The sequence below is a fragment of the Acromyrmex echinatior genome, chromosome 10, assembly GCF_024713525.1.
Source record: "Acromyrmex echinatior isolate Ae372 chromosome 10, ASM2471352v2, whole genome shotgun sequence".
Lineage (NCBI taxonomy): Eukaryota > Metazoa > Arthropoda > Insecta > Hymenoptera > Formicidae > Acromyrmex > Acromyrmex echinatior.
The window spans coordinates 6,532,970-6,559,749 of NC_141861.1; the positions used below are offsets into that span (position 1 = coordinate 6,532,970).

The 26,780-nt window shown below is 35.4% G+C and overlaps 1 protein-coding gene across 6 annotated transcripts in view; it reads left to right on the plus strand.

Moving 5' to 3' along the window:
- Positions 1-26,780, plus strand: part of Ca-alpha1T (Ca[2+]-channel protein alpha[[1]] subunit T) — a 56,242-nt gene continuing 29,462 nt past the window's right edge. For 2 of the 6 annotated variants that reach the window (XM_087410823.1, XM_087410822.1), the window contains exons 1-7: positions 3,551-4,944; positions 17,778-17,890; positions 18,425-18,558; positions 18,988-19,085; positions 19,896-20,067; positions 22,104-22,142; positions 26,473-26,576. In XM_087410823.1, the coding sequence (XP_087266949.1) occupies positions 4,560-4,944; positions 17,778-17,890; positions 18,425-18,558; positions 18,988-19,085; positions 19,896-20,067; positions 22,104-22,142; positions 26,473-26,576 (1,045 nt within the window). In that variant the 5' untranslated portion in view covers positions 3,551-4,559. Of the gene's footprint in view, positions 232-529; positions 707-1,425; positions 4,945-17,777; positions 17,891-18,424; positions 18,559-18,987; positions 19,086-19,895; positions 20,068-22,103; positions 22,143-26,472; positions 26,577-26,780 lie in introns of those variants that run through there. The other 4 variants (XM_087410824.1, XM_087410825.1, XM_087410821.1 and 1 more) reach the window with 3 other exon arrangements.

Below are 26,780 nucleotides of genomic sequence, written 5' to 3' on the forward strand. Positions count from 1 at the left end.
TAATGTGACATGTATGATGTAATTTATAGGAACATCTCAATATATGATTATACGGTCCTCATGAAGGAGAACTTGTACGAAGTCAACTTTGATCGCATTGAACAAATTTACCGGATGAACTGCAAGATATTTACTTCACCGATTGTTCTGGAACTCGGAGGACAGCGGATATCACTTCATCACAGTTGAGAATTCTGCGAATGAAAGACAGTACGCTTAGTTGCTCTTGTGGTAATTTTAGTTTGGTCATTAAACACCGAGTACTTTAATACGCATAGTCATGACAGTTAGGTCAAGTAAACGAAGCCAAGCAAAGCCGCATTCTGCCGTAAAGACCATAATACCCAAATATTTACAGAACCGTCTGTTAAATGTCTCATTACACTCGGTTGTTATATCGATATAGATCTTCAACATAGTTTAGATATTATATTTTAGGTATTATATATAAAGATAAGGAAACACCGAGAGGAATATTGCAAATTAACAAACTTTGAAAAATGTCAAATAATATAATCTTTTATTGCAGCTCATGACAGCACAGAGCTATCTAGTAATTCAATCCAACCTGCTCCAACCTGCTGCGGCCAGCCATCTATTTGGATCACAACGAGTTAAGGAATAAAACTGAACAAATTTTATACGCATTTTACAAACTTATAGATAGTCCGATTGTTTTGAAATTAAAACTGCTCAAATATCACAGGTACGTGCTTTTGCTTTTTATTTAACGATAAAAGTTTTCATTTATTTAACGATATGGTTTTCATAAAACTTTAGATGTTCTCAGAATTTTTCAGTGGATTTTTCTTTCCAAATTCATACAACAGAAAAGTAAAGAACAGATTGAAATCCTGAATATTTGAAATCCATAGAAGTTTTCATAATATTGATGAGAAGCTTTCGAAATCATAAAACTTCTATTCGTCACATTTTTTTATATTTTCATATTTCTCATTATTTCGGTGTTGGAGAAATGTAAAGATGGATTTTTTTCAAGAGATTGTTCTTAAAATCGAATATCAATAGTTACAAAAAATTGTTTCTTTATTAGATCCAACTACTTTATATTATATATATTTTTTTATTTTACACTTGCCAAACTTTTATCAGTCACTGTAACATCATAAATCAGTCGCATTTGTATTCACAAACGTGAATAAATTTATAACGTATCGCATCCAAATAAGTAAATGTATTGATACATTCGGCGTGATATACAACAGCAACGGCGCGATAATCCAACGTTTTTGCTGCATTGCAAGCATTTATCTTCATTCTGAATAAAGTGTTGCAAATGTATAAGAGAAAGAGATAAAAACATCTTTTTTCTTTCCTCTTTTCTTTTTCTTTTTTTTTCTATTTTTTACTTTACTTCTTACTTTAGCTTATACCTTCCACTCTAACTTTTTTTCTTTTATTAAGGAGAATAGTTTGCGAAACATCAAATACCATAAATGCCAGCCACTTGAAATGACTGAACGGCGAACATGGAACGCGCATGGTTGGATTTCTATTTTCGGCTGCGCACGCGGAGTCGATTAAGGCTGATGACGGCGCGTTTGTAATCTTCAACGAGTTTGATCGTTTCCGGACACAGCGCTGACTTTAATCGCGTATCCAGTATCCGGCGGTTGATTATCACCGTTACCTTGTTCTTCCGTTCGAGAAATCGTATAACAGCGCCATACATATATGGCCTGCTCCTTTTCCATTTTCCGACTTCCGAGTAAAAATAGATGAAGCGCATAGGGAGTTAGTCTCAGCAATCGTTGTTTCTGCAACTCCGCCGTACCATTGAAGCCTTTATTAGAACATTGTAAGATTAAAGTAAAAATCACTGTTTTCTGTTCAGGTATTAATGCTCAGTATTATGTATGTTTACGGCATTATAGTTGTTTATTGTATTTGCTATATAATTGTATCACTTATTTAATTTATCGCATTATAATAAGTGAAGCATAATTAAAGAAGAATTGATACAGTATTCACAATTTCGACATTGGACTTTTTAAACAATAAATTATTATATTATAGTTAAAATGTACTAATATGAGAGAACCTTTCTTTAAACTTTCATGCCAGAAATAGTTCTGTACACTGTATATATTTTTTGATTAAGTGAAATATGAACATGCCGCATTGCAGCCAGTTTGCCCCGATAGTGAAATAAATTGATTAATCACGGTGTAAGTTGCCTATATGACAAACTTCATATTAAATTAATAAAAATTTAATAGAAATAAAAAATAGATCACAAATACTTGTTAGTAGAAATTATATTTTTTCACATACAAGTTATTTCGTAATCGAATAGCAAAATGTTGTTATAAAGAAAAACAAATGTAAGCTATTTTAGTTTTAATTTATTTAAATATAAAAATATTATAAATATGTTTATGGCAAAATTTACCAATAAATTTCTCATGATTTCTTTTACCATAAATACATGAACGTCAATTCTTTTGTGTTAACGAGCCTGTTTCTTCTATTGCTATGAGATATATCTTATTTCTTTTAAAGCTCATAATAGTAATAAATCTATATCATCGAGAATGTCTTGGAAATATAATTGTAGCGAAAGCCAAAACGTATATCAATTTTTTACATACCATCATTATGTTATAAAATAATTAATTTTGTACATAGATGTGTGTGTATGAAATTCGATTATTAAAAGCATAAACAAATAATTTTCAGAATTTAACAGCAATGTAAGCTGCATATCTTTTCGAAAGAGAAAAAGTTAACTGTGGTCATATCTATTTTTGCGGGACATTTCTATTTTTGATACATTATTTCTGACAAGAATTTCTTTTAGCGCACAAGCTTGGAAAATATTAGAAAATATTTTCTGCAGATTGTTGTTCACGAAACGCTGAGTTTATGATACTATGTAAAATAAAATCGTCGCGATTTCTTATCGCCTTTTTGTCGAGCGAAATCCTTCGACAATATATCATCGAATAGTCATCCATCAAATACACCCCCATGCTATCGATGTTCCCTTCTTTTTTTCTTTTACTTTCATACGTATTCCGAAAAAAGAAACTTCTTTTCCGGTGAACTTGTTTTCCTCTTGATTATCTTTCAGGTTTCATGACAAGGAATAACTTACGCAGATCAAGCGATGGCCCCGGGGCCATCAATTAGTCTGGGTATCAATAGGGGTGCGAAGTTCAAAAAGAGATAGCACATCTTTCGCACAAATAATAGCGAGAAAAAGTTACAAGTATCACTTGGTCGGTGCCGAAAGTGAAAGTAAGGATCTCAAGGACTTGGCCGGATCCTCTACAGTCACCTCATCCCCCAATTTCTCTCGCTTTCCCTCCGTTTTGCCCGTGTCGAGTATCAACTGTGAAGGTGCTTCTCGGTCGACCGAGAGATGAGGGAGGAAGTCGAGAAAGAGCAAAAGGAAGAGAAAGAGAAGAGGCGGGAAAGAGTAGGAAGATCTCCGGATTTTCTCTGGGGGAGGATGTATGTTGGAGGTCGCGAGACGCGAATGAGGCGAGGGACACGCAACATACCGGGGGTCGCGCATGCGTCCGCACCATCATCGGGTAGAGGATGTTCGACGTTTTTTTCAGTCACCGGTCGACGCTGCGCCGGGCACCGTCGTCGTCGTGAACACGGCCGCGATCGCGCGGTGTTCAGCTGCTGGCTACCACCACCGCACCATACGTCCGCGCTCGACGTTCGCCTTGCGGACAATAGTCCGCGCTAGTGCCCTCGTGTCCGCGCGACCGACGTCGCGGTCGATAGAACCCGCACCTAACGCGAGAGGGTACAACCAGGTGGAGGATACCCGGAAGAAGAGGAGGAAGCGAAAGAGATGGTGGTGGTGGTGCAGTGAATTAGCTCTCGGCCACGCGCTTCACGTGCTCCTCTTCCAAGACTTGAAATCGTACCATCAAAAATTGTCTCTTTTTCAAGAAGAATTTTGCATATTTCCTACATTACGTGATCTCGTGGTGGGAATCACGGAACCACATCCTTCAGGGACATCGTGATACCGGGGCAAGGTTACTGCGCGCTCGCCACGTCCAGGTCAGGTGAGAAGCGCAGGTGAGAGGAATCACCGGGCAGGCGCGTCGAGAGGTGCAACTGCACACCTGGATTCGCCATCTCTCCGGCTCCGGCATAAGATGCGATCGGCGGGCACTCGCTCTCTACGTCGATCACGACAGTCCGGAGCAATCCGCGTCGAGCGTCGGGATTAAGACGTCGGGTGTATTGGAGAAAGAGAGAGAAAGAGAGACACTCGTCGTCATATTCGCGACGAAAGAATTGACGCAACGAATCAAGCACGGAGCATCCCCAATGACATCGCCGAGAACGACCAGTCGTTCATGCGATTAGTCAAGAGCGAGTGCGGGAAGGGAGACCGAACGTGCAGCAAGATCGGGCGATGAGAATCTCTCCCCGAACGGTCGAGGAGTCCCGGAATCGTCGCCTCACGCAGCCCCGGGCGCCGAGGAGGTCGCGACGTCGTTGAAGGCCATCATAGCCGCCGGAGGAACGTCGCGTTCACGAGACAGAGGCACTCGAGATACTCGAGGATGTCGCTGCACTATCCTCAGGGGTATCGGTACCGATCCGCATCAAAGGCGATCAGCGGGACCGGAGTCGGCGAGCAAGGCTCCGATAGCGACGTAGCGGAGCTCAGCGACCTCGAGGACGATGAGGACGAGGATGAGGCTCGTGAATCTGCCGATAAGCGAGCGATCGAGGGAGAAGACGAAGACGAGGATGAGAACGGTGAGAATGACGTGGATGACGAGGATGACGACGATGATGACGACGACGATGATGAGGATGACGACGATGAGGATGAGGAGGAGGAGGGCGAGGGTCTACCCTATCCAGGCTTCATTCCGATCGCTCTCAGATATCTCGACCAGACCACACGACCGCGCAACTGGTGTCTCGCGCTGATTACTAATCCATATCCTTTTGGTACTTCTCGACTCGGTATGGTAAACTCTGCTTTGTAGCACATACGTCGACCTACATGCACGTACATTGCGCTCCAATCAGCGTAAAAATCTAAAATGCTTCCAGAAGTAATTTATTTAAAAGAAATTTTTAAGTACAATTAGCAAATTGCTTTCGGAACGTGTTTTGAGCATTTCGAGACAGTCTAAGAAGTTAGAATTCACTTTTCAAATTTTTGAAGAATAAATTTTAAAAATTAGATTATTATTCTCACATGATATTAAAAGAATTCTTAGTAAACGAGAATATCTTTTATACATTTTCACGACATTTCTTAATAATGAGGAAATTTTTTTACACGTTTTTTTATCGTTCATATTGTCAGCGATATGACTTATAGATAAATTTTCCTCCAAAACGGAATTAGTAGAAGCGATTATTGGATATCGAGTTTCTACGGTAGCTTTTGTGAGGGAAGCATCCTTGTGTACATTTTACGAATACAGATTTGCTTTTCATGGTCGTGGTAAGCTGATGCAAACTGTTCCAGTCGATCTTCATTAGGAATTTATTTCATCTCTCTGACTACACAAGGTTGCGCGTGCGTCAGCATTCGCCGTAGCTATCAGGATTTGTTGATTTTCCTAAGTCGTCTTGCAATGTGCAGCGTATTATCAAATAAGTTTAGATAGAAGGCAATATCGAGGTAACATTGTTTATCCAGCTGAACAAATGATCAACGGCAACGAGATTTTTACATATTCACACTTGCACAGAATGTGTGATGAATTCAAATTCGATCTCAATAAATCCACATTATAATATACATATGTTAATGGATTAACACCTAATAACGTTAATACTATTTCACATTAGTATCTTTATCTTTACAGATAAAGAGAATAAAAACATGTTAAATTAGAACAAAAATTAATTATGTCCTTTTTCCTTTTTACATTCAATTAAAAGTTTATGATGCTGTTTAAATTTAACTTGCTAATAATCAAGGATTATGTACTAACATAAAATTTCTAACTGAATTTTATCTTTGAAATCAAATTAGCATAATTAGAAAAGATGTATTTATTTTACGGGAAAAATTGGGGTAAGGAAAATATTGTCCTTCTTGAAAGGTATATAAATTTCTCAGAATACTTAATGCATAAAAATTCGAAGATTTGATCGATATTAAAGATTAATAAGAGATGATTAACCATCCCTTATACGTCTATATATGTACGACGTTTCTGAATATAAAATTCTTCAAAGATACGCTTGATCGCTCTGTTTTCGCGCTACGTCTTTAACTTATGGAACTTCTCACGTCCTACAAACGTGCAACACTTTCACCTCATTTGTTGAATGCAGGATCTCTGCCACTGGGCGAGTATTTGTCGTCACGAGTAGCCCCGATGTGGCAAACGCGGTGGCGGGTGTCGAGGGAGACCAGTCTGAAGACACCTTAAATAGGTCATTGATTGACCTATCCCCAGGCGAATCCTACTGCGCGCGTAGCCGCTTTCCACAGTGGCACAGTTCTCTCCTATCTCGTTCCTCTCACAGCAGCGGAGGTGGCGGTGGCGGTTCTCCTTTTTCTCTTCCGCACACAGTGGCATTCCTGTTCTCCTTCTCGTCGCGCATTTTCCTCACCCTCTCGCGGCGTCAGATCCCTCCTTCGATTCGCAGCACGTATACGGTTGCAGCGCCTATATCCGTTTGTGTGGGAAATTATTGGGGGGAGGGACGTGCATTGCACGTGGTGAGGTAGCTGCAGTGACGACGGCGGCGACGTCCGGGCAAAGTTTAGTCAGACCGACCATCGAAGCAACAAGCGCCGAGGCAAGCGCGCCGCGTCAGAAAGATCTCCATTGTGCGCGTGAGGACAATGGGCGCAGGTTGGAGCACGTCGTAGCACCAAATGCCAATGCGGACCTCGAGCCTCTTTCACGTTGCCACTGCGAAACTGTCGTTCGCCGCTCTTTCAGCTAGTTGAAAGTTCTAGTTGGGAGCCCCAGATACCGCACCATCCGAAATCCTTGATCTCCCTAGTGGAGACGACCCTCGAATATACTGAGATAACCCTCAATTTAATAATCGAAGTCTCACATAAAAAAAAATTTATTAAATTCCTATTCCTATGTATTGCACAGTAAGCGTTCGCTCTTTTGAGGGACCAAATTGCAAAGATGCTTATGTCGGGACGAAAATATATGTTCAATACGAAAACAATAGCGGAACAACGCTATTACACTAGCTAGGGTACTTGAATTGCGATATTATCACACAACTAATTCACATTACACGGAGAAGACTGAAGGGTTGCAATTTTGAGGTACATTTCGCACAAGAGTGTGTATGTATGTCAAAGCAACGGAGACCTTGACCCATCGATGTTTAATCCCAGCAGAAGGGCTGAAACCAAGGGCGGGCCAGAGAATGTCAAACTGCATCTTTCCTTGAACTACTTGCTAAAATTGTGGTTTTTAATGTATAATTAGTTTATAACAGATTTTATTCTATGAACAATTTAACTTTATTACGTAAATTAATACGACCTTTAATTTAATATTAATTTTGACATTAAAATTGTGATAGTGCATTTATTTAATATTTATACTTTATACAAAATTTACTGGCATCTTGGACGCTTTTAGTTCGACCTGAATAAATCAGTATAATACATTATATTATAATATAACATAGTATTTTTTTGCATTGGTATCTTCATATATAGATAAGGAGAATTATATAAAATTGCAAAAAGACGAAATAAAGGAAAAATCAATTATGCACATCTTCTGATGTTCGATTAAATTATTGGTGATTTTTTAACTTGCTATAGTAATTAAAAACTGCTTCTAAATTAAATACTAGATTTTATCTCCTAGAATTAAATGAAAGAAGAACATTCTTACTTTACAAAAAAAAATTAAAATATAAAGCTTTTCATCTTTTCAGAACTAATTATAATAGCTAAAAAAAATCGAAGATTTGATGCATTTAGTTCGATTTCAATAAATTAGTCATAGAATATACATTTGTTATCTACTATATTCTTTCGCGTCGATATTTTTATATATAGCCAAGAAGAGTCATATAAAATTACAAAAAGATAAAGTAAATTAAAAACCAATTATGAATTCCTTCGATTAAATGTTAACGGTGATTTTTTAACTTGCTATAATAATAAAAAATTATTTCTAAATTTAACTAGATTTCATTTCCATAATTGAACAAAAGAATTACGAGAAAAATGGGATAAAAAATGAAATAAAAAACTTTTTGTTTTTTTTTTTAACCAATTATGTTAGTTATTGCCAAACAAATTTCAAAGATTTAACCGTTCATCAATTTTCTAAAAAAACAACTTTAATTTCACACATGCGTAAAAATAATTAATCTACTTTTATAACCCATTGCACATTTAAGAAGTTTATTTTACTTTGCTTATAAGTTGAGGGTTAAGCGGCTCGGATCAATAAAAAGGCGCCGCAATTCTTTTAATTTAGCGAAACCTAGAATCCGCAGGAATTGTTTCCGGATTTTCTGTTTAGAGACTAAGTGAGAAATTACATATACACAGATTATGTGAAATGCTTACCGTTAACAGACTAAGCGGATGTCTCTCTTTATTCCAGTTTAATAGTTTATTTCATTATCTTAAGTACCTTAAAACGGCCGAACAGTTATTTACGGTTTAATCTGATTACAGATATCCTCTGCATTTAATTAATCCGTTTAATTAATTCTAATGCTTATTTACGTAGATAGGTTGTTTCGTTTCAAGTCTTAAAGCAATTAGTTTCCTTTCAAGTCTTAAAGTTAATTGAAGTTTTACTTATAAGTACAGAGATTATACACAAAGGATGAAGCATCGAATTATCTTTCATTTTTGAAAAATTAAATATAAAATCGTTCTTTCTTTTCTTTTTATAATTATAAAATATTTTACATAATTATAGAATAATATTCTAAATATCTTATTTTCTATCATATTTTACGTAATTATAGAATAATATTCTAAATATTTTATTTTCTATCATATTTTATTCCTTTTAAGATTTCTATAAATGCGCAATTCTTTAGAATTAGCAAAACATTCTATATGATATGAAAGAAGGGGAGCACCCATACAGGCTGACGTTGCGAGTTTTAACTACTTATCTTGTCCGACACATGATTGCACTACTCTACTGCGTTACTTGAATTGCATTCAAACTACTGATTCTCACAAACAAATCGAATGAACTACCTCTACTGCATTCATATTATTTTTTGTTTTTATTTCATTTCCATTAAAGCTACAATAGATCAAACAATGCAATTATTTGCCAAATATTCAATAAATAGCAAATATGCTGTTTTTTAATAAATTGATCTCTCTCTCTCTCTCTCTCTATATATATATATATATATATATATATATATATATATAGAGAGAGAGAGAGAGAGAGAGAGAGAGAGAGAGAGAAAGAGAGACCAACGTAATCAATTTATTATTTAAATACGACTCTTGGAATCACCGAATCTACTAGGGACTTAAATAAGTATTGAAATATTTATAGAAAGGGACCGTCTTCCGCAGATGCACGTTGGGAAAAAGATATTGGATATTAGAAATGTATTAAATTTGTCGCTCTAAAAAGATAGAAACCTGAAAAATGTAATGGGAAGAGGATACGTAATATCGTGCAATATTTGCAGCACGTATTTCGCTACGGTGAACGTAATACTACTGTAAGTAGGTGTTAACTTTACGTGGTACGACAGCCGTATTTCTGCGGTGAGCAATGTGATATTGCGGCTACAATCAAAAGTGGTAGATTGAACAGTCTAGTCTCAAGAGCGGTTGCGTTGATCTCTCCGTTGTATTTTCGCGCAGTTTTTCATCTTCTTTCACTAGATCCTCTCGGCAATTTGCCGATCGATAATGAATACAGGTCAGAACGTTTGTAGGACCAGGGAAAAATAATCGAGTGACTAAAGCGAAGTAAACGAGGCAATCATCCACGGTCTCGAACGTCGCCGGAAGCGACAGTCGATCGAAACAATTTGCTCGGCCACTTGATTGTCTATTAAGCACCGCGTAAATGAGCACCGGTGAGAGGGAGAGGCGTCGATGAGAAACAGGTTGACGGGCCATCATCGACCGATCGACATGTAACAAGCAACACGTACATAAAAATCAATCTATCGCATAAGACTTACTGATGTTTTGATGTGCATGTGTGCATGCGTGCGTGTGTGTATGTGCGTGTGTGTGTTGCAACGTATAGTGCAAATGATTGATATTCTTAAAAAATCATCCATCTAAGAAATTAATATTAATTAATATTAATATCTTTAAAATTATACGATGCAGTGACTCATTTTAATTAAAAATAATTAATTAATAAAAGTATCCTTAATTATTCTGAAAGCTCCAACAAAAGTTGTTTATAATGCTCACTAACAAATGCAATGTGTCTGTCGGTTTGTCATTTGAAAATACGTATTCGTCTTATGAGAATTCATTTTTCATCAAATTTAATTAATCTAGTAATGTTTCTTCAATCAATATTTCTTTAACCTATATAATATTTCATTAAAAAATTCAAAAATCATTATTATAATAAGACACTTTTCTTTACCGAAAAATCTGTTTTTTTAATATTTATCAAACATAAGATAATAACAATATTTTTCATAATAAAAATGCGACGCAAGGCGATTATAAGTTTTAATTATAATATAAGTTTACATTAAACATTTTTCTGCGCCTCTCTTTGTTCAATTCTCTCTTCTTCTAACAAAAGAGACAATTTTTCATTGGAAAAATGTATAAACTGTTAATGCAGATCTCGAAGAATAATTTAAGCTGTATGATATTTTTTTACATTAACGAAATCGGCACTGCACATTCCACTCGGCTAGTTCCTTCTATCGCGATTGTATTCTCGTGTGTTTCCGCATCGCGTCATAACATCCGACGCTAGTGCAAGATTTATATAAACGGTTGTGTATTGTCGCAGCGAGCCAAGAGAATTCTGCAGCGTGCTGCAACGGCATTAATCCTTACACGAACGATACTTAATGCGGTCGCAGGCACGCCGGCCGGGGTGGCGCGAGTATAGATTACACCGTACGATAAACGTTATCTAGGGCTCCGGGGTCTTGTAACACCTACGGCTCACGTGCGCGGAGCAATCGAATTGATTATTTTCCGCTGCTTATCTCCGCGCTCACTAAAATGGAACGGGATTTATTTTAAGCAGTGCCCGCACATGGATCCGCGAGATAAAAGGTATTTTTTTTGTCCCCTCGCAAAACGCTCGCGTTTATTCTCACAACGATTTAATTACTACATTCCGGAAATGAGAAAAGTCCGTTTCCTTGTTCCTGGAATATCCGAGCGTGAAAATAGTTCCGTCATGGCCGAATTCAACGTGGCTATATGAAACGCAATCTGTTACTCGAGAATTCATAAGTAACTTTCTCGTTTTCTAGAAAACGATGCACTTATTTAAAAATAGAAATAGGGAAAATGGAAATAGGGAATTGACATTAGAACATTATCAATATTGAGTTATGTAATATTGCTATCAATACGTAAATTTTACATACTATGTAATAGGCCATTCTTAATTAATTAACACACAATTTTTGTATATTTTACAATTTACATGAAAAAAATATTTTTATAATTAGATCTTTATAAACACAAATAATCTAACTATTAACTTGGGAGAAAAGGGAGAAAATAAGTACACTGTCAAATTCAATCGTGAAATGATATCGAGTATATAGTCCAATGTCTCCTCATGTTACGCTTTCCAATAAGGTAAGTATATAATAACACAAAACTGCTTAAAAATTGAAATCACTTATCTGTTATAATATTAAATCATCAAGGAATCCAAACATATATGTATAACGGAACTGAATTTTTAAAAATTTGTTTCCGTTTGTCCTAACTTTTAGCATGATAGATTGGCTCTTCTATACTGGGATTCTGTATCTCTTAATGACAGTCAATATCCTTATTAGAAGCCCACTACTGATAACCAATGAAGGCATAGCTTATTATTAGCTTTCAATGACTTCGCTCATTTCGTAAAATTTACGTATCGATATAGCGTTCTAGGGTTGAAACTCCTTTAGCTCCTCAAAAGAAATTCAATGATTTGTGTAATACAATTATTTATTTAAAATGAAATTAATTAACGAATTAATAAATAAAATTAAAAGATGCTACTGATATTTCGTAAAAAATTTATCACAATTAAAAATTTCATTAATTCTATAATTTTAAATATTTTTAGAATTATTGTTTTATAACTTTGATTGGTAACTTTCATTAAGATGTCAATTGATAACTTTAATTAAGACGTTAATTAAATTTTGAAAGAATTGAGCGTATTCTAATGTAGTTCTGTTTTTATGTGAAGATCTGACTCTCGTAATATCTGGCTTCATAATTTGTGAGCAAATCACGCGAAAATCAATGAAAATAAGACGTCAGCTTCAACGCGATCAATGTAGTGATTCGAGAGTGAAATATGGTATGCGTTTTTATTTAATTTTCTGTGGACACGTCAGCGTCCGCTTTATTTGAAAGTTCCATTACGATTTCTGTCCGCTGTCCGTTCGCAAAAAAGAAAGAAATCTGATAAATTGCATGAATAGTCCATTTTCTGATTTTTATTGTTACAAACGATCGCGACAAATTGTGCTGAACCTTCTTCAGTAGTCGAAACGACTTGGGCGAAACCGTCACGAGAAAATAGAAGAATTTTCCGTTCCTTGACGGAGAATTTCCACGATGATTTAGGTCTTTCCAGGCTGCGTCGACTTCGTTGAATCGATCGCGACGTGAACGACGAATCCGGAAAGAAGTTTGGTTGCAGATCGACGTCTCTGACACTCTCTACCGCAGCTTTTTCTCGCTTCTTCATATCAGATATCCTGTTGACTGAGCACCGATTGCATGTCCTGAGTACCACCGGATGCTCTTTCAATCGTACATTGGAGTTTTATGAAAAAAGAGCAGTTATTTTAATGGCGAAATATCGGCAGTAGTTTATCAAGTGTTGCAGAATTTGTGTGCAGTGCAGCAAATTATAATTATATTATATCGTGTTATTAACATGGAAAGTACAGATAATCGTTCTACTAGAAAAAAATTTTTTCTTTTTCTGTGATTTTAACTGAATTTTATTTCGAAAAACCAAAAATTTCAAGCGTCATGTACTCTCATTAAAATAAAAAAAATTAAAAATTTTCAATGAGCTATCCTTTTCTTTTTGTTACGAAGAAATTCCAAATATCTCATTCCGTTGGAAAAATATGTTCTGGGAAAACATTTAATGCTTCTGGGACACGTTGTATATAATGAGGAATGGAGTTGATATAATTCTGCCTTTTCCATCGTTGTTTCCATTTCTTTATTGTTATTATTACTTACTCTGTCGTCTATGTTCGCATTTTCAACAAAATGTATAATGCTTTTCAGCATATATTATTTTTTTTCATTACATTGTTTCTTGTGAATAAGAAGCAATCGGATGAATAGATAATAATGAGAAAGTGCTTTAATATATGTATGAAAATGAAAAGTACTCTCTTTCTCTTTCTCTCTCTCTCTCTCTCTCTCTTTCTCTCTTCTCTTCTCTTCTCTTTCTTTCTCTTTATGTATCTTATTATATTGCTTTTTCGTTAATCTCTTTATATATAATACATAATGAAGATTATCATTTGATCAATTATAAGATAATTAATGACATGTTTATGCAAAGATGAATTGTCTCTGAAATCTTAAAGTGCGATTATAATCAAATCACATCTTGAATTATCTAATATATGATAGATCTAATCGAAATAAAGTAAATTAATAAAATGTTTGATAAATATAATAACAATAATCGTCGAACGATTAAAAAACAATAATATATACTTACTTTGTTAAAAATTATTAGTATTAATACAACTGGTGAATTCGACTGCTGAGGGATGCAGTCATTTGTCCTTCCTTCATATAACTGTTAAAAATGATTAATCCACTGAAGAAGGCTTGGTAATAAAAGCGGTACATACCTCGTAAGGGGATGAAAGTTAACAGCAACAACAACACGATCCATTAGGTTCAGCGCGTAAAGCCTCTCGTACATTCAGCCGTTTTCTACTTGAGCGGATACACCTGTCGGACGACGTGCCACCCATGCACACCGATGCAGGACCCCATTGTGTGTGAAGTGGAGCATTTGCTGGAAGAATAACAGAGCAATCATTTTGATATACGCATCGTGTCTTTGTTTGCGTTAATTGCGATACTTTAATAATTATACATATATCCTTTATGGATCTATGTTAATTATTCCGGTTTTAATATGTTGAGTATCATGAGGTCATCAGTAATACTAACATTTTTTTGTAATACTAACATTTTATGTTGACGTACATATAAAATGTAATTAATATACACATACTTAAACTTAAATTTAAAAATATCTCACATTATGCCACTAATTGACCAAATGAAATTCGACTTGCAATTAGCACAATAATTTTGTCATATTTCTTATGATTATTTGACTTAGAGCTAAACCGACAATAAAAATTTTCAGATCCCATTTTATTATCTTCGTTGTTTGAGATTAAAATAAAGAACAGTAGAAACTTATTCTTCTTCCAAGACAATATTTTTTTTTTATTCTGAAATATCTGCTGCTCTGGTCTACTTCTTAGTCTAGGTACCTTGTCTCAGTCAACTTCTGAGAAACGTAAATCTTCGGTCCTAATAAAGAATACCCATCATCGTGTGGAATGCACAAATGTCTATCATCAATCTCCTCTTTGCATTAGCTGGCGACGATGTTCGTCAAAATGCGAGAGTTGCACGCTAGAAAGAGAGATAGATAAACAAATAGAGAGAGAGAGAGAGAGAGAGAGAGAGAGAGAGAGAGCTTGGTGGAGGCCAACCGAGTTTATTGATCGACATTCTGAGCACGTTTGTGGGAGCAGATAACGCAGAAGGTTCCTCGCGATCCGCCTGTCAAAATCATCAACGTGGTGCTTTTTAATGCGAGGGTTCCTCCAGCTTCCTTTTCCATCCGTAATTACCCTCGTTCTTCGTCGGAGATGAGACGTTACAGGTGCTCGCGGGCGTCTATGTAAGCACACGGGGTGGTTAAGAGCCGTTCATACAAACGCTCGTCGATATCGGCGCTTGGCACGCGAGATCGTGTCAGCGTGATAGATCGCTATTATGATACACCGTCGCTTCGCAGGCTTTTGCAATCGTACGGCAATCTATCACGTATCTGGCATGAACTGCGTAGATTGTACGATTCTGTGTTTAATTCGGGTCAAAAAGAGAACGCTTTTGAAATAGTGATCTGTGCAACATAAAAGTTGTAAAAACGTTTATAGCTGACGTTCGAAAACTAAAGATCCTCATACTTTATTTTAACATACTGAATTGTGGATGTTTTAATAAACTCTTTCAGACGTCTGCGTTACCAAGAGAAGCATTTTATTTAGCCTAAAAATGTTATGTTCTATGAAACAAGTTCGATATTTCAATCGTATGATGTGTATAAATAAAGATTATCATGATTAAAGTTTTATTAGAAAATCCATTTTAATCAATTAATAAATTACATGAGATTTTTATATTTTATTTATTAAGAGCTTTGCGAATAATATATCGCTCTCTATACCTATAATGAAATTTCTATTGAGATCAAATGGAAATGTTTTAAAGAGTTTAATGGTGGATTGATTTGTGGGTAGACGAATAGCCGTAGTCGAATGTCAATTTTGCCTCTTTCATTAGACTAATTACTCTCTGGTCTCTGACTGAAGGCTATAATATCCCTCTATATCCCTATAAATATATCTCGAAAAATTGTTCCATCTAGCATCAAGATGTACGAAACGTTTCCATTCGCGTGATAAGCGATGATCAATTTATTTTTAGTCTGTAACCAATTTCCTACGCGCTCGGTCGAACCATTTATCGTCCGGATACCGTAAAAAGTAACGAAGGTCATTTATGAAGATAGACGGGTTCAAGTTCAGATGTCACACCATGGCCCATTTATTCTCGGTGACTACAGACATATCGATCGATTCGATGTAATTTGGAGACACAGATCGTCTTTGTGATGGCTTATAATTAATTGAGTGCAACAAGTAGCGATGAAAAGAATTTTAGTCAGGATAAGAAATTGCGGTAATCTTTATCTTAACAGCGTTTCTTACTTTTAACCTTTTGAGAAGGGCGTCGGCCTCGCGTGTAACTCGATGTCAGTAGCCGACTAACACATGAATAGCTGCTTGCACGCGATGAGCATCGTGTAACGTCGTCTAGCGAACTTAAGAGTGGAATACGAATCGCAGCTGCTAGAAATCAATTCCTCTTATCCCCGGTTTCGATTCCTTATTCCCTCACGTCACGCACTCAATTTATCTCCGCATTAAAAGGATATCGTGATAGAATGTTATGTTCGTGAAAACATATCATGCCGTAAGATATATCACAGAAGTGGAAGGAATAATTAAAAATATCTTCTCTGGATATAAATAGAACAATGATATATCTTTAGATAAAATATATTTATCTTCAACAAAATTCAGAACTTCAAAAAAAAAATTAATTGATATTGTTAAAAAACTTATACACTGTATACTTATATACTTTAAACACTTTTACATGAAATTTATATTACTATGTATTATATATAAATTTATATATTATATGTAAAATTTATATTTACCGTGCAATATTAACAGTTAGTATTCAGAGGGTTTTAAATGATATTTGTATGTTAATTAATAATTGCATTCGAGATACTGAGATATCACAACCCTATTAAAAGCCGTAACTACCGAAAACTGATAGCTGCTAATTATACGATCGGAAACTTGTAGCATCGTTTGCACATACAAGTTCTTAATTATCGATTTCGATTTGATTTTATATCAAATTTCATTATGTTAGCACTGGTGTGTCGCGATAATAAAAAAAATTGTTTGAATAAATAGTGGTATAATGTAGTAATGATTGAATAGTAATACTTTATTCCGTGACGTAATTTATTTTTATTTATACTTTATTCAGTGTTTCGAATAATAATGTTTTATTCAGTGTTACACGTTTGCGGTATTTTTTTCTACGTGCAGAGACACGCGATTAGATGTAATCGCATAACCTGTCTACTTATTAAGTAGACACATTGAGAAGGGCGCTATGAAAAAACATGATATTTCGACGATAATCACTTGGCAATGAATGCGCCTATTATGGCAATTTGATTTTCATCGATCGAAATTAGACAAAAATTATATAAATTGATTACGAATGTAATAGAATATTGTATGCTCAATTATTGATAACGATTGTAATCTTAACAATCATGATGTAAGTTGTTCAACAAGTACGAAAAATTTTATAATTTTTTTTTATTAACGTCATTTTTATTTTTAATGCATATGTAGTAATAAGATTAACTATATCGCAATAATATTTCAACACTTTATAATTTTCATACAAATAATGAAATCACATTCAAATTATATTATAAAAAAATTGAGATTTATTTATTTAAAATAAAAATTAAAAATTCTTTAGATATAGTAAATTATTACGGTTTAGGGAGAATTGTTAATGCATTGAATGCGAGATGTTTCCAATATATTTCTTATACACTTTTAACGCAATCTGTGTTTCATATACTTAAAGATTCTCCTTCATGTTAGTTTAATGTAGCAGTAACATGTTGTTTTCGCTTGCGATCTGTAACCTTTAATCAGGAGAGAGATTGAAAAATACCCAGCTATATCTATTCCTTAACAAAGACTCACGTGGTTCGAAAGGGTAAGCATGATGGTGATCCTTCTGAACTGCATCACGCTTGGGATGTACCAGCCATGCGTGGACGACCAGTGCGTAACGAATCGATGTAAAATATTGCAGGTATGTAATCATATTTTAACAACATTTGACTGAAAAAAAATTGAAAAAGAACCAGAATAATCAGTGTTATGATATCGAATTTGAGAAAGCGAAATGTAGTGTATTGATTTTATTTAAGCAATAGTCATTTCTATATGAATGTTCTCTTCGCGATCTTTTATATTAAAGTATCTTATTTATATGTTCACGTGCCAGAGAGAAAGTCCAATAATGATAATACATATTTACAATTCAATTTAAGTCAATTTACGGGAACTTTCGCGTTAAGTGATTATCTGACGCGCTGATAAGCAAATTAATCGATTGCGCATCTTGACACGGTTTCCGGTCGGTTCGCAATTAGTTCAGCAAAGGTAGCGGAAGAGGAGACGGAGGAAGAGGAGAAGGATGGGATGAGAAAGAGATGAGAAAATTACCGACATGGTATAGCCGTTAATCGAATCCCCTAGTAGAGTGTCTTGAAACAATCACGGTGTATTACGTCGATCGTACCCAGTTCTAATCAAGTTGTATTCTCCTATCTATTTCTTCCAGATGTTCGATGATATCATTTTTGCCTTCTTCTCCTTGGAGATGACTATAAAGATGGTAGCGATGGGGATTTGGGGTAAAGGAACTTATCTCGCGGATTCCTGGAATAGATTAGATTTCTTTATAGTGATGGCTGGGTAAGTATTTTATTTAGATACTTTATTGTTTCTTAATTTGAATTGCCTTGTTTAAAAGAATTTTCGTACAAAACCTTCGAGGATCTATGATATTGCATATGATATAGCAATATGGGAAATTAAAAGTTTTCAATATTAAATATTATATGAAAGTATTATAAAAAATGGTAATAATTTTATAATAATTATAATAATTAACTGACATTATTCTATGATTATAAAACTTTATGTACTTTGTATTTAAACCATTGTGTAAAATGTATTATTACAATTTTTAATTAAACTCATATTTAAATTTAAATTCAGGGCAGTTAAATATATTTTATGTGTAAATTATATTAAATGTATTATTTAATTATAAAACATTTTACTGTGATAAATTATAAAATTGATGTGTTAAAAAAAATTTAAGAAGCAATTTGATTGTAGCGCTTTGGAATACTGCCTAAACGTGGAAAATATGAATCTGTCAGCCATACGAACGATAAGAGTATTAAGGCCATTACGAGCGATCAATCGAATACCAAGTAAGTAACGGGATCTTTGTAATATGTTGGAAATCTTGATAGTTGACCCCAGTTTGTTTCTATCATCGATTTTACGGTGCATAACTACCGCGTATAGATCGTAACGCATTCACGGTTGATTTTATCTTGAAATTGAAACATAGCAAAGACAGAAGAGTATATATAATCATATTGAACAAGAACAAGTAAAGTTGGCAAGAAGAGGCATTTAACTGCAAATCGAAATTCAGTAATCGACACGTGTACTGTACACGCGTACCGGAATTCGTGACCTTTTAACAGATCCTTGGATCAATAAATATGTTATATCTTGTTTTATTTTCATACTGTTAAAATGTTTTAATCGTAAACTGTTGAAAAAATTTTTGCGTAAGCTATTTTTGAATTGAATAACAAAATTTTATCATAATCATCTTTAATTTCCTTTCTCGGAGTTTAAACGCGAATGATATTTAACATTGGATCGTAATAAATTTCTACGAATAACTATTCATTAAAAATCTTTTTCTCATAAATAGAATAGAATAATAATCAGTGTGTTTACTATTAAAACTAAAATCGAGAATTTAGGTCATTTCGGGCACAGTATACTTCCAAACTTGTATTGTATAGAAAGAAAACAATCGGAATAGCAGATCAGATTGTTCCAGTATCCGAGGAAGAATATCTGCAAGCAGAATCGCAACATCGCAATCGATGTTGTCATGGTTCAAAGACTTGAAAATGAAATATGATATCGATGTGACCGACGAGACGTTACACATTTATTAATCGCTTATCAAGCGTTATTTTTACGAACACCTCTGATAGGTATGCGGATACTAGTGATGCTGCTGCTCGACACCCTTCCCATGCTGGGCAACGTATTGTTATTGTGCTTCTTCGTCTTCTTTATATTCGGCATCGTGGGCGTGCAGCTGTGGGAAGGCATACTACGCCAACGCTGCTTCCTCAAGGCTCTGCCCAACGTCAAGTATCCCGAGTAAGTTCGATTCGGCGAATCTTAGGTCCTAACCGTTGATTACTTTTTTTTTTTTTAATTATAAATGTTGGACTTCGATTCTTCACGTTATTGCGCCTCACGCTGCATCGCATCTCGTTTTTTCTCTTCTGTCTGTCTTTCGATCGCTGTACAGTTTGAAACGCTCCGTCGCTAATCGTCACATTTCCGCGAGACGGCGAAACAGATGGAATTCACAGATCCAGCAATTCGTCGTTACATCAAAAATTTTTCGCGATACTGTGTACTTCAAACACGGTAAACGGTGCATATATCACATTCTGCGCAAAACGGTCTCTCGATTTTAACAATTTCCATTGAAAATTTATCGCAAAAATAGCTAAATGTGATCAGCATTTGCCATATTCAAAACACTTTCGCTTTTGTGTAATAATTCTATTTTGGGAACTTTTGCAATAACATACGTTGGAATACAGTAAACGTTATGGCCTTACGTGTCAAACGACCAGGAGGAATAACTTTTTATGTTATCATAATATTTCATGTATTTTAATATCTTTAGGCATATTTGCGTTTACCATATTCAAAGCATGCTATTGCATAAAAAAAAGTCTATTACTGCGTGCGCAATTTTTTGCTCGACAATTTTTTGCTTAGATAGAATATTTCTATTTGACACGCCTGCAATTTGTCTTCATCGCCTAAGACGACGCAGATTTCTTTGGGATTTTTGTTATGGGACTTGCGTCAGTGGAATAATCAAAGGTTCGAGAGCGTGGCTCTCGGTCACATATACGCGATTCGACATCAAATAAACGACTTCTTGGTCATACGGTTCGTTCATGCGGAGCCCAATTGTAATCTATAAAAATATCCAGATTGCATGGCGAGTAGCTCCAGTTGTCGCAAAGCATTGCTTGCCGAGTTTTCTTGCTGTAAATTTAACGCTCCGCTCTTTTCTTCCTTCGCTCTCTATCTTTCGCCAGTTCTTTTCTGCGATAATACTTTGCGCTCGATCCGCTTCTACCAAATCAATTGATATTTGCTCAGAGTACAATGTAAACTTTGTAATTCATGCTCACGCCGCTCGGCTTATCACGAAACTATCCATAAAATCATTGTCTCAAACTTGAGATAAACGCAACCTAACGAAGGGGGATAATTGAATACTTTTAAATTTTATTAATGTAATATTTGTTTGTCACAAATGTATCACGAATAATCTACACATCTTTTTTTTTATACTTTTTCTTATAATTTTTAAATGTTATTCTTTCTTTGCGGGAATATTTATTGCGCTTTATATAATATCTGATATATGCAATATCTATTTAAAAAACAGGAACATCTATAAAAAACAAGAACAATTTTAGAAGAACCTCTTAATAATATTTTTTTCATTATTAGTAACTTGTTTAAAAATTTATACGAATCTCATTGAATACCTATAAAGGAAGTTTTGACATAAAGGAAGATCTCTGTAAATGACGAATATAAAAATCACAAATTACTTTTCTAAAAAATTTTTATTTCTTTTTATAACAGTAAAACTTTTTTAGTTATAACAGTAAAATTTTTTTTTATAACATAAAAGAAAGGTAACCTTCACATTTCATTTTTTGTCATATGAATAATTTAATACGCAGCAATCATCAATCTTGCTCTATCGATCAAACGTGCAGTAAAACCTTTTTCAAAGTAAAAATAATTTTAAAAGCGTGACACTTACAGCGACCTTTCTGTCAAATAGATATCGATTTGAGATTGTTGATACGTTCTAGCTGAGAAAGATATCATCGGTGGTGTAAGGGATCATAAGAAATTCGTGAAAAGCCCTGGATGGATCAGTATGTTCTACTTTCTGAACTTTTGCTTTACAGGAGTATATCACGTTAGGCGATCTAAGACGCTCTTCTCACTCTTCTCCCTCATTCTCTTTCTTTCTCTCTTCTTTTTTCTTTCTTTCTCCCTCTTCTGCTCCTCGTGACTAAAAAACCTAGACATGTAAGTACATGACCCCAGGGAGGCAGTGACAGGCTATTGTTTCGCTGTTGCAGGTTACTCTCGGACGAGTACTCGGTTCGATCACGCATTTAGTAAGCTCTAGTAGAGAACAATGTGCTGTACATATATATCTTTCTCTATCTCTTTCTCTCTCTCTCTCTCTCTCTCTCTCTCTCTCTCTCTCTCTCTCTCAATAATACATACCTACTATATAAATCACCGAATATACACGTGGCATCCATATGTACATATATGTATATACATGCAACCATACGTGATGTGCATATGTATATAATATCTCTCTCTCTCTCTCTCTTACTCTCACTTTCTCTTTCTCTTGCTCTTTTTCTCTCTCTCTCTCTCGCTCTCTTTTTCTATCACTTCTGTCTGTCCCTCTTTTATCTATTCTCTCTTAATCACTGTACCAGTGTGCGACTGTATCGTAGTGTGTACTCACATAGAGCATGTCGACTCGACCGACAACGAATAAAACGCTATTTCGTGTATTGGCTGCCGATCGAGGAGACGATGATTCCGAGATCCCCGAGAGCGAGAGAAGAGATCAACCCTCCTAAACTTCGAGAGATAGCATTTTAGTTTACGGGCTACTTCACCATCTCCACAAACTTAATCGTTCTAGCACCGAAACTCTCTCCTTGATACACACGTTGTACACAAATCGCGTGATTCGAAAAACGGGGATACGCCAATGATGGAGGAGAGATCCGTAATTTGTGGTCGACCCGGAAACTCGATGTTTCTCCACGAGATTACTGTACTCCGACACTTCGGGATCTCTTCGGCTACTTCGATGCACGAGTCGATGTTATTCTCCCTCTTCTTTGCTCTAGACATACTTCTTTCGTGGCTCTCATGCGCCTCTCTTATTCTCACTCTCACTATCTCCTTCACTCTCTGCCTCTCTGTTTTATCCTCCCTCAGCGTGTGTCTAGTCAATAAGCATTAACGATGCTTTCTGCATATGTGAATTATCGTTTAAGCAACTATGTGTGGCATCGGTGATCTCTGTGGTTTCACTACATCGCACCGCTTTCACGATAGCGTATCCTTCCATTACGTCCCAGAAGATCCCGAATTTCACGATCCATATATTAAATAGACTTTTTTTTTGTCCACGGATTTAAAATTGACGTCTTCCTTGAAATGGGAAAAGTTTCTTGTCTTTAATTCTTTAAACTTCAAAAGATTGAAACTTTGACATTTTAAGGAAGAATTCGACGCTTCCCCGAACACCTCATTATGTAGGGCATGGAGGCACCAGAGGCATTCTAGGTATCAATAACGTTGCTGTTAATGACTATAAAACGAGCCGAACTCTAGACTTTCACATCCGCACGTCTCATGGGACGTTCTGTTCTGGTTCGGGGATTATAACGTGTTTAAGGAACAAGAAACTTTGTCGTACATTTTAAGATCTGCCATCCTAGATGAATATTTGCGCACCCGGATGCATAGTGCCCCGAAGTCGCTTTAATTCCGAACTCACGTGGCGTGATAATGCAACAGGAAAAAGTAGTAGTCTCTATGAAGCTTCAAGCCCAGAGAGAAGCTAATTAAACGCGCGATGCTCGCGCGGTCTATTCCGGTATACGCAGCAGCTATTTTCGAACGTTTATCGACTTCTGCACCGGCGTTACTGCCGTTCCTGCGCCGTGGTAGCGCAGCGCTGGAGCTTCGCGGATAGCGATGGCCCTGGAAAGCGATATTAACTCATAATTTTTCAAACACGCAAGCCAAGTGAAAAGGCATTAATATCTTACGGATATACGTTATTACGAACAGTATCAGAATTTAAATCAACATCAAAAGCAATAACGTAGTGCATTTAGCTTTATTTGCAATAATATTTAAAATAACACATTCTAAGACATTCTTATAGTTTAGAAAAAAACAGATATGTATGCAATTGAAAATATTATCTTCGAAAATTTTATCTTTATTATGTATTTGTTTGCTTTACTGGAAAATATCGAGGTGTCATCGCTATTTGCATAGAGCTCGTTGCTAAAATGCGCTCACGGATGTACAAGGTGACCAGATTTTCATAATCACGATTCCCGTAATTAGTTAATCTCTTTTGCTTTGAGAAAGACGTGATAAACAAATCAGTGTCCATTTCTATGAATATAGATTAACTTTAATCCTGCTTAATTAATTCTTAATTTATTCTTTATCTTTTTTTAATACATAAAGTCAAAGAGAGGACAAGAAGATAAATAACAAGTTAATCTAACTAAAATTAATTGCTTTTCTTTGGGCAATATATTTTCACAAAGCTTTAGACTCCTCTTTGAAATCATATTTTACTATCATTTCCAAGTTAAATTGATTTTGCATCAAGGTACAGGCACAAATAGGAAAAGTTTATTGTAATATATTATGGGGTTAATATATTGTTCAAAAGTAGGACATCTGGTCACCTTATAAATATATAATATACGCGAGGATCTAGAACGATGGGCACGATCAGCACAGCGAGCACAAACGTGAAGCACACGCCTATGCCGCGTTAAAGGCACGCAAATTAAGGAGAGCACAGGCGATCACGTGCACATTGCTAGTTAAGCATACATAGCGTGTGTTTGGAAACGTGAAATTGTGTCGCATTATTTTAGCAAATATGACGTCGCATAATGCAATATTCCTTTATCGCTCTATTTTTTTTCTGTTCGGTCAATGAATTTCATTATGACATTATAGTAAATAACAAGAAATATGAAATTTCACCATGACTCCGTTAGAAGAATACCAGTGTAAAGAGAGATAAAGTGCGAAGTAAGATCAATCATTTGATTTAAACGGGATTATCAATCACGAGAACGTCTGAGAATCCAGAATAAAAGACGCCATATTGCGATAGAGGAATATAATCGAGCTTGGAGAAAGATGGCACAGTACCTTTCGATCCTAAAGAGCATAGCATAAAATTATGAATTATCCATCAGACTCGAGACGTCACATGTTTACCCATATTTCACTTTAATATATTCAGGATTACATGAACGTATTATTCTGCACATGAGAGAGAGAACGTCAGTGTGTTTTTTAATTCTTTATATCTTTGAATAATATTAATATTAAGTAATTACTTATTATATTAAATAACATTTAATTCGCGATTGTCTTTCGGACATGAAGCTCGATATATCCCTAGAATTTCTTGAAGGTTTTATTTACATGGCTCGATAACTTACAGCGTGAAACTTACAATCTTTGAAGCTAGAAATGGCCGTTCATTTTCGGCATCCATGGCCGATATTTCGCGAGGAACGTGTTAATTGTTTTTCTTTTCGCACTAGCCGACTATTTCTGGCGTAATGCCAGCCGCGTGCACGCAAACTCGTGTCGGTATACGTATATCTGCATTTGCCTACATTTTTCTCAATCGTTGCGCACGTACGTTGTACATCAGCATCTACTTACGTGTACGTATACTGTATACTATATAAGGTGTCCGAGAATCATCGGACGAGCTGTCGACCAGTGATACAAACAGGGTCGAAAGTGTAAGCATGACAAGACCGATAGGAAGCACGCCCGATTTTCCGAACAATATATGCTTTATTCGAAACGATCTCAGTACAAATGCCGTGTTAAGTATATATCGATCAGTTTTGCGAATCAGTGCTACAGCCGCGTTACGCTGACAATTTGCGTGGCGTAGGTTGTTTATGATTAGCCTTCATTCGTGTGCATATACGTTCTTCGGAATCTATAGCACGGGATTCCATTCCGATCGATTGCATTTCCATATTTTCGGTTAGGTTCCAGTACTTATTTATACAAAAAAAAAAATAAAAAAACACACTGGGAGCTCCTCCGGTAATTCCGTGACCCTTTGACTATTATATATACTATGAATATATGAATATATATATAGAATGAATTTATTAAAATCATCATCCAAAATAGCTTCTTATTATATTCCACAAATTGCAATTCTTTCTTTGAAAGAGATGTGTGCTTCCTTGTATTAAAATTTAAAATTATTTAAAATTGTGTTATGCCATTGCATTTATTTTTACCCCGACGAAATTGCCTTAATATTTTTATTATAATACAAGGTTCATCAAATTTGTTTGAATTATTTTTTCTAATTATTTCTTTTTAAGTCAGTGCATAAAAAGTTATTTTAGACGATAATTTCTAATGACTCGTTCTATATATATACGTTTGCTCTATATATATATATATATATATATATATGTATACATATACATATACATATATTATACTATATATTATAACACGCTCTGCATACCTACTTATAATGTATAAGCGAAGCATGCGAAGAGTGCATCTGTGCATAATAAGGCATATGTACGCAAGTCTTTAAACTTAAGGTTCTACGCGAGAATCAGTGTGCATAAATTTTTAATCGTCGCTCTGTTGATTTTCCAGCGATCTGGAGAAGTATTTCGAGTATCAGGGTCAGGATTACATTTGTTCGCGTCCCGACGACAGCGGGATGCACTCCTGCAGTAATCTGCCGCCTCTCAAATTCGGTGAGTACATCCTCGATAAATTTCAAATGAATTTGTAAAATATAATTTATTAAAATATTATACATGCATAAAATTCCACTAAATTTAAATCTCTAACAATCACGCGCGTAGAATTAAATTAGAACTGCTTTATACAGGGGATGCTGCAGAAATCTGAAATTCAAAAGCATTTAATAAATATTTTTAAACCTTGATGAAAAATAT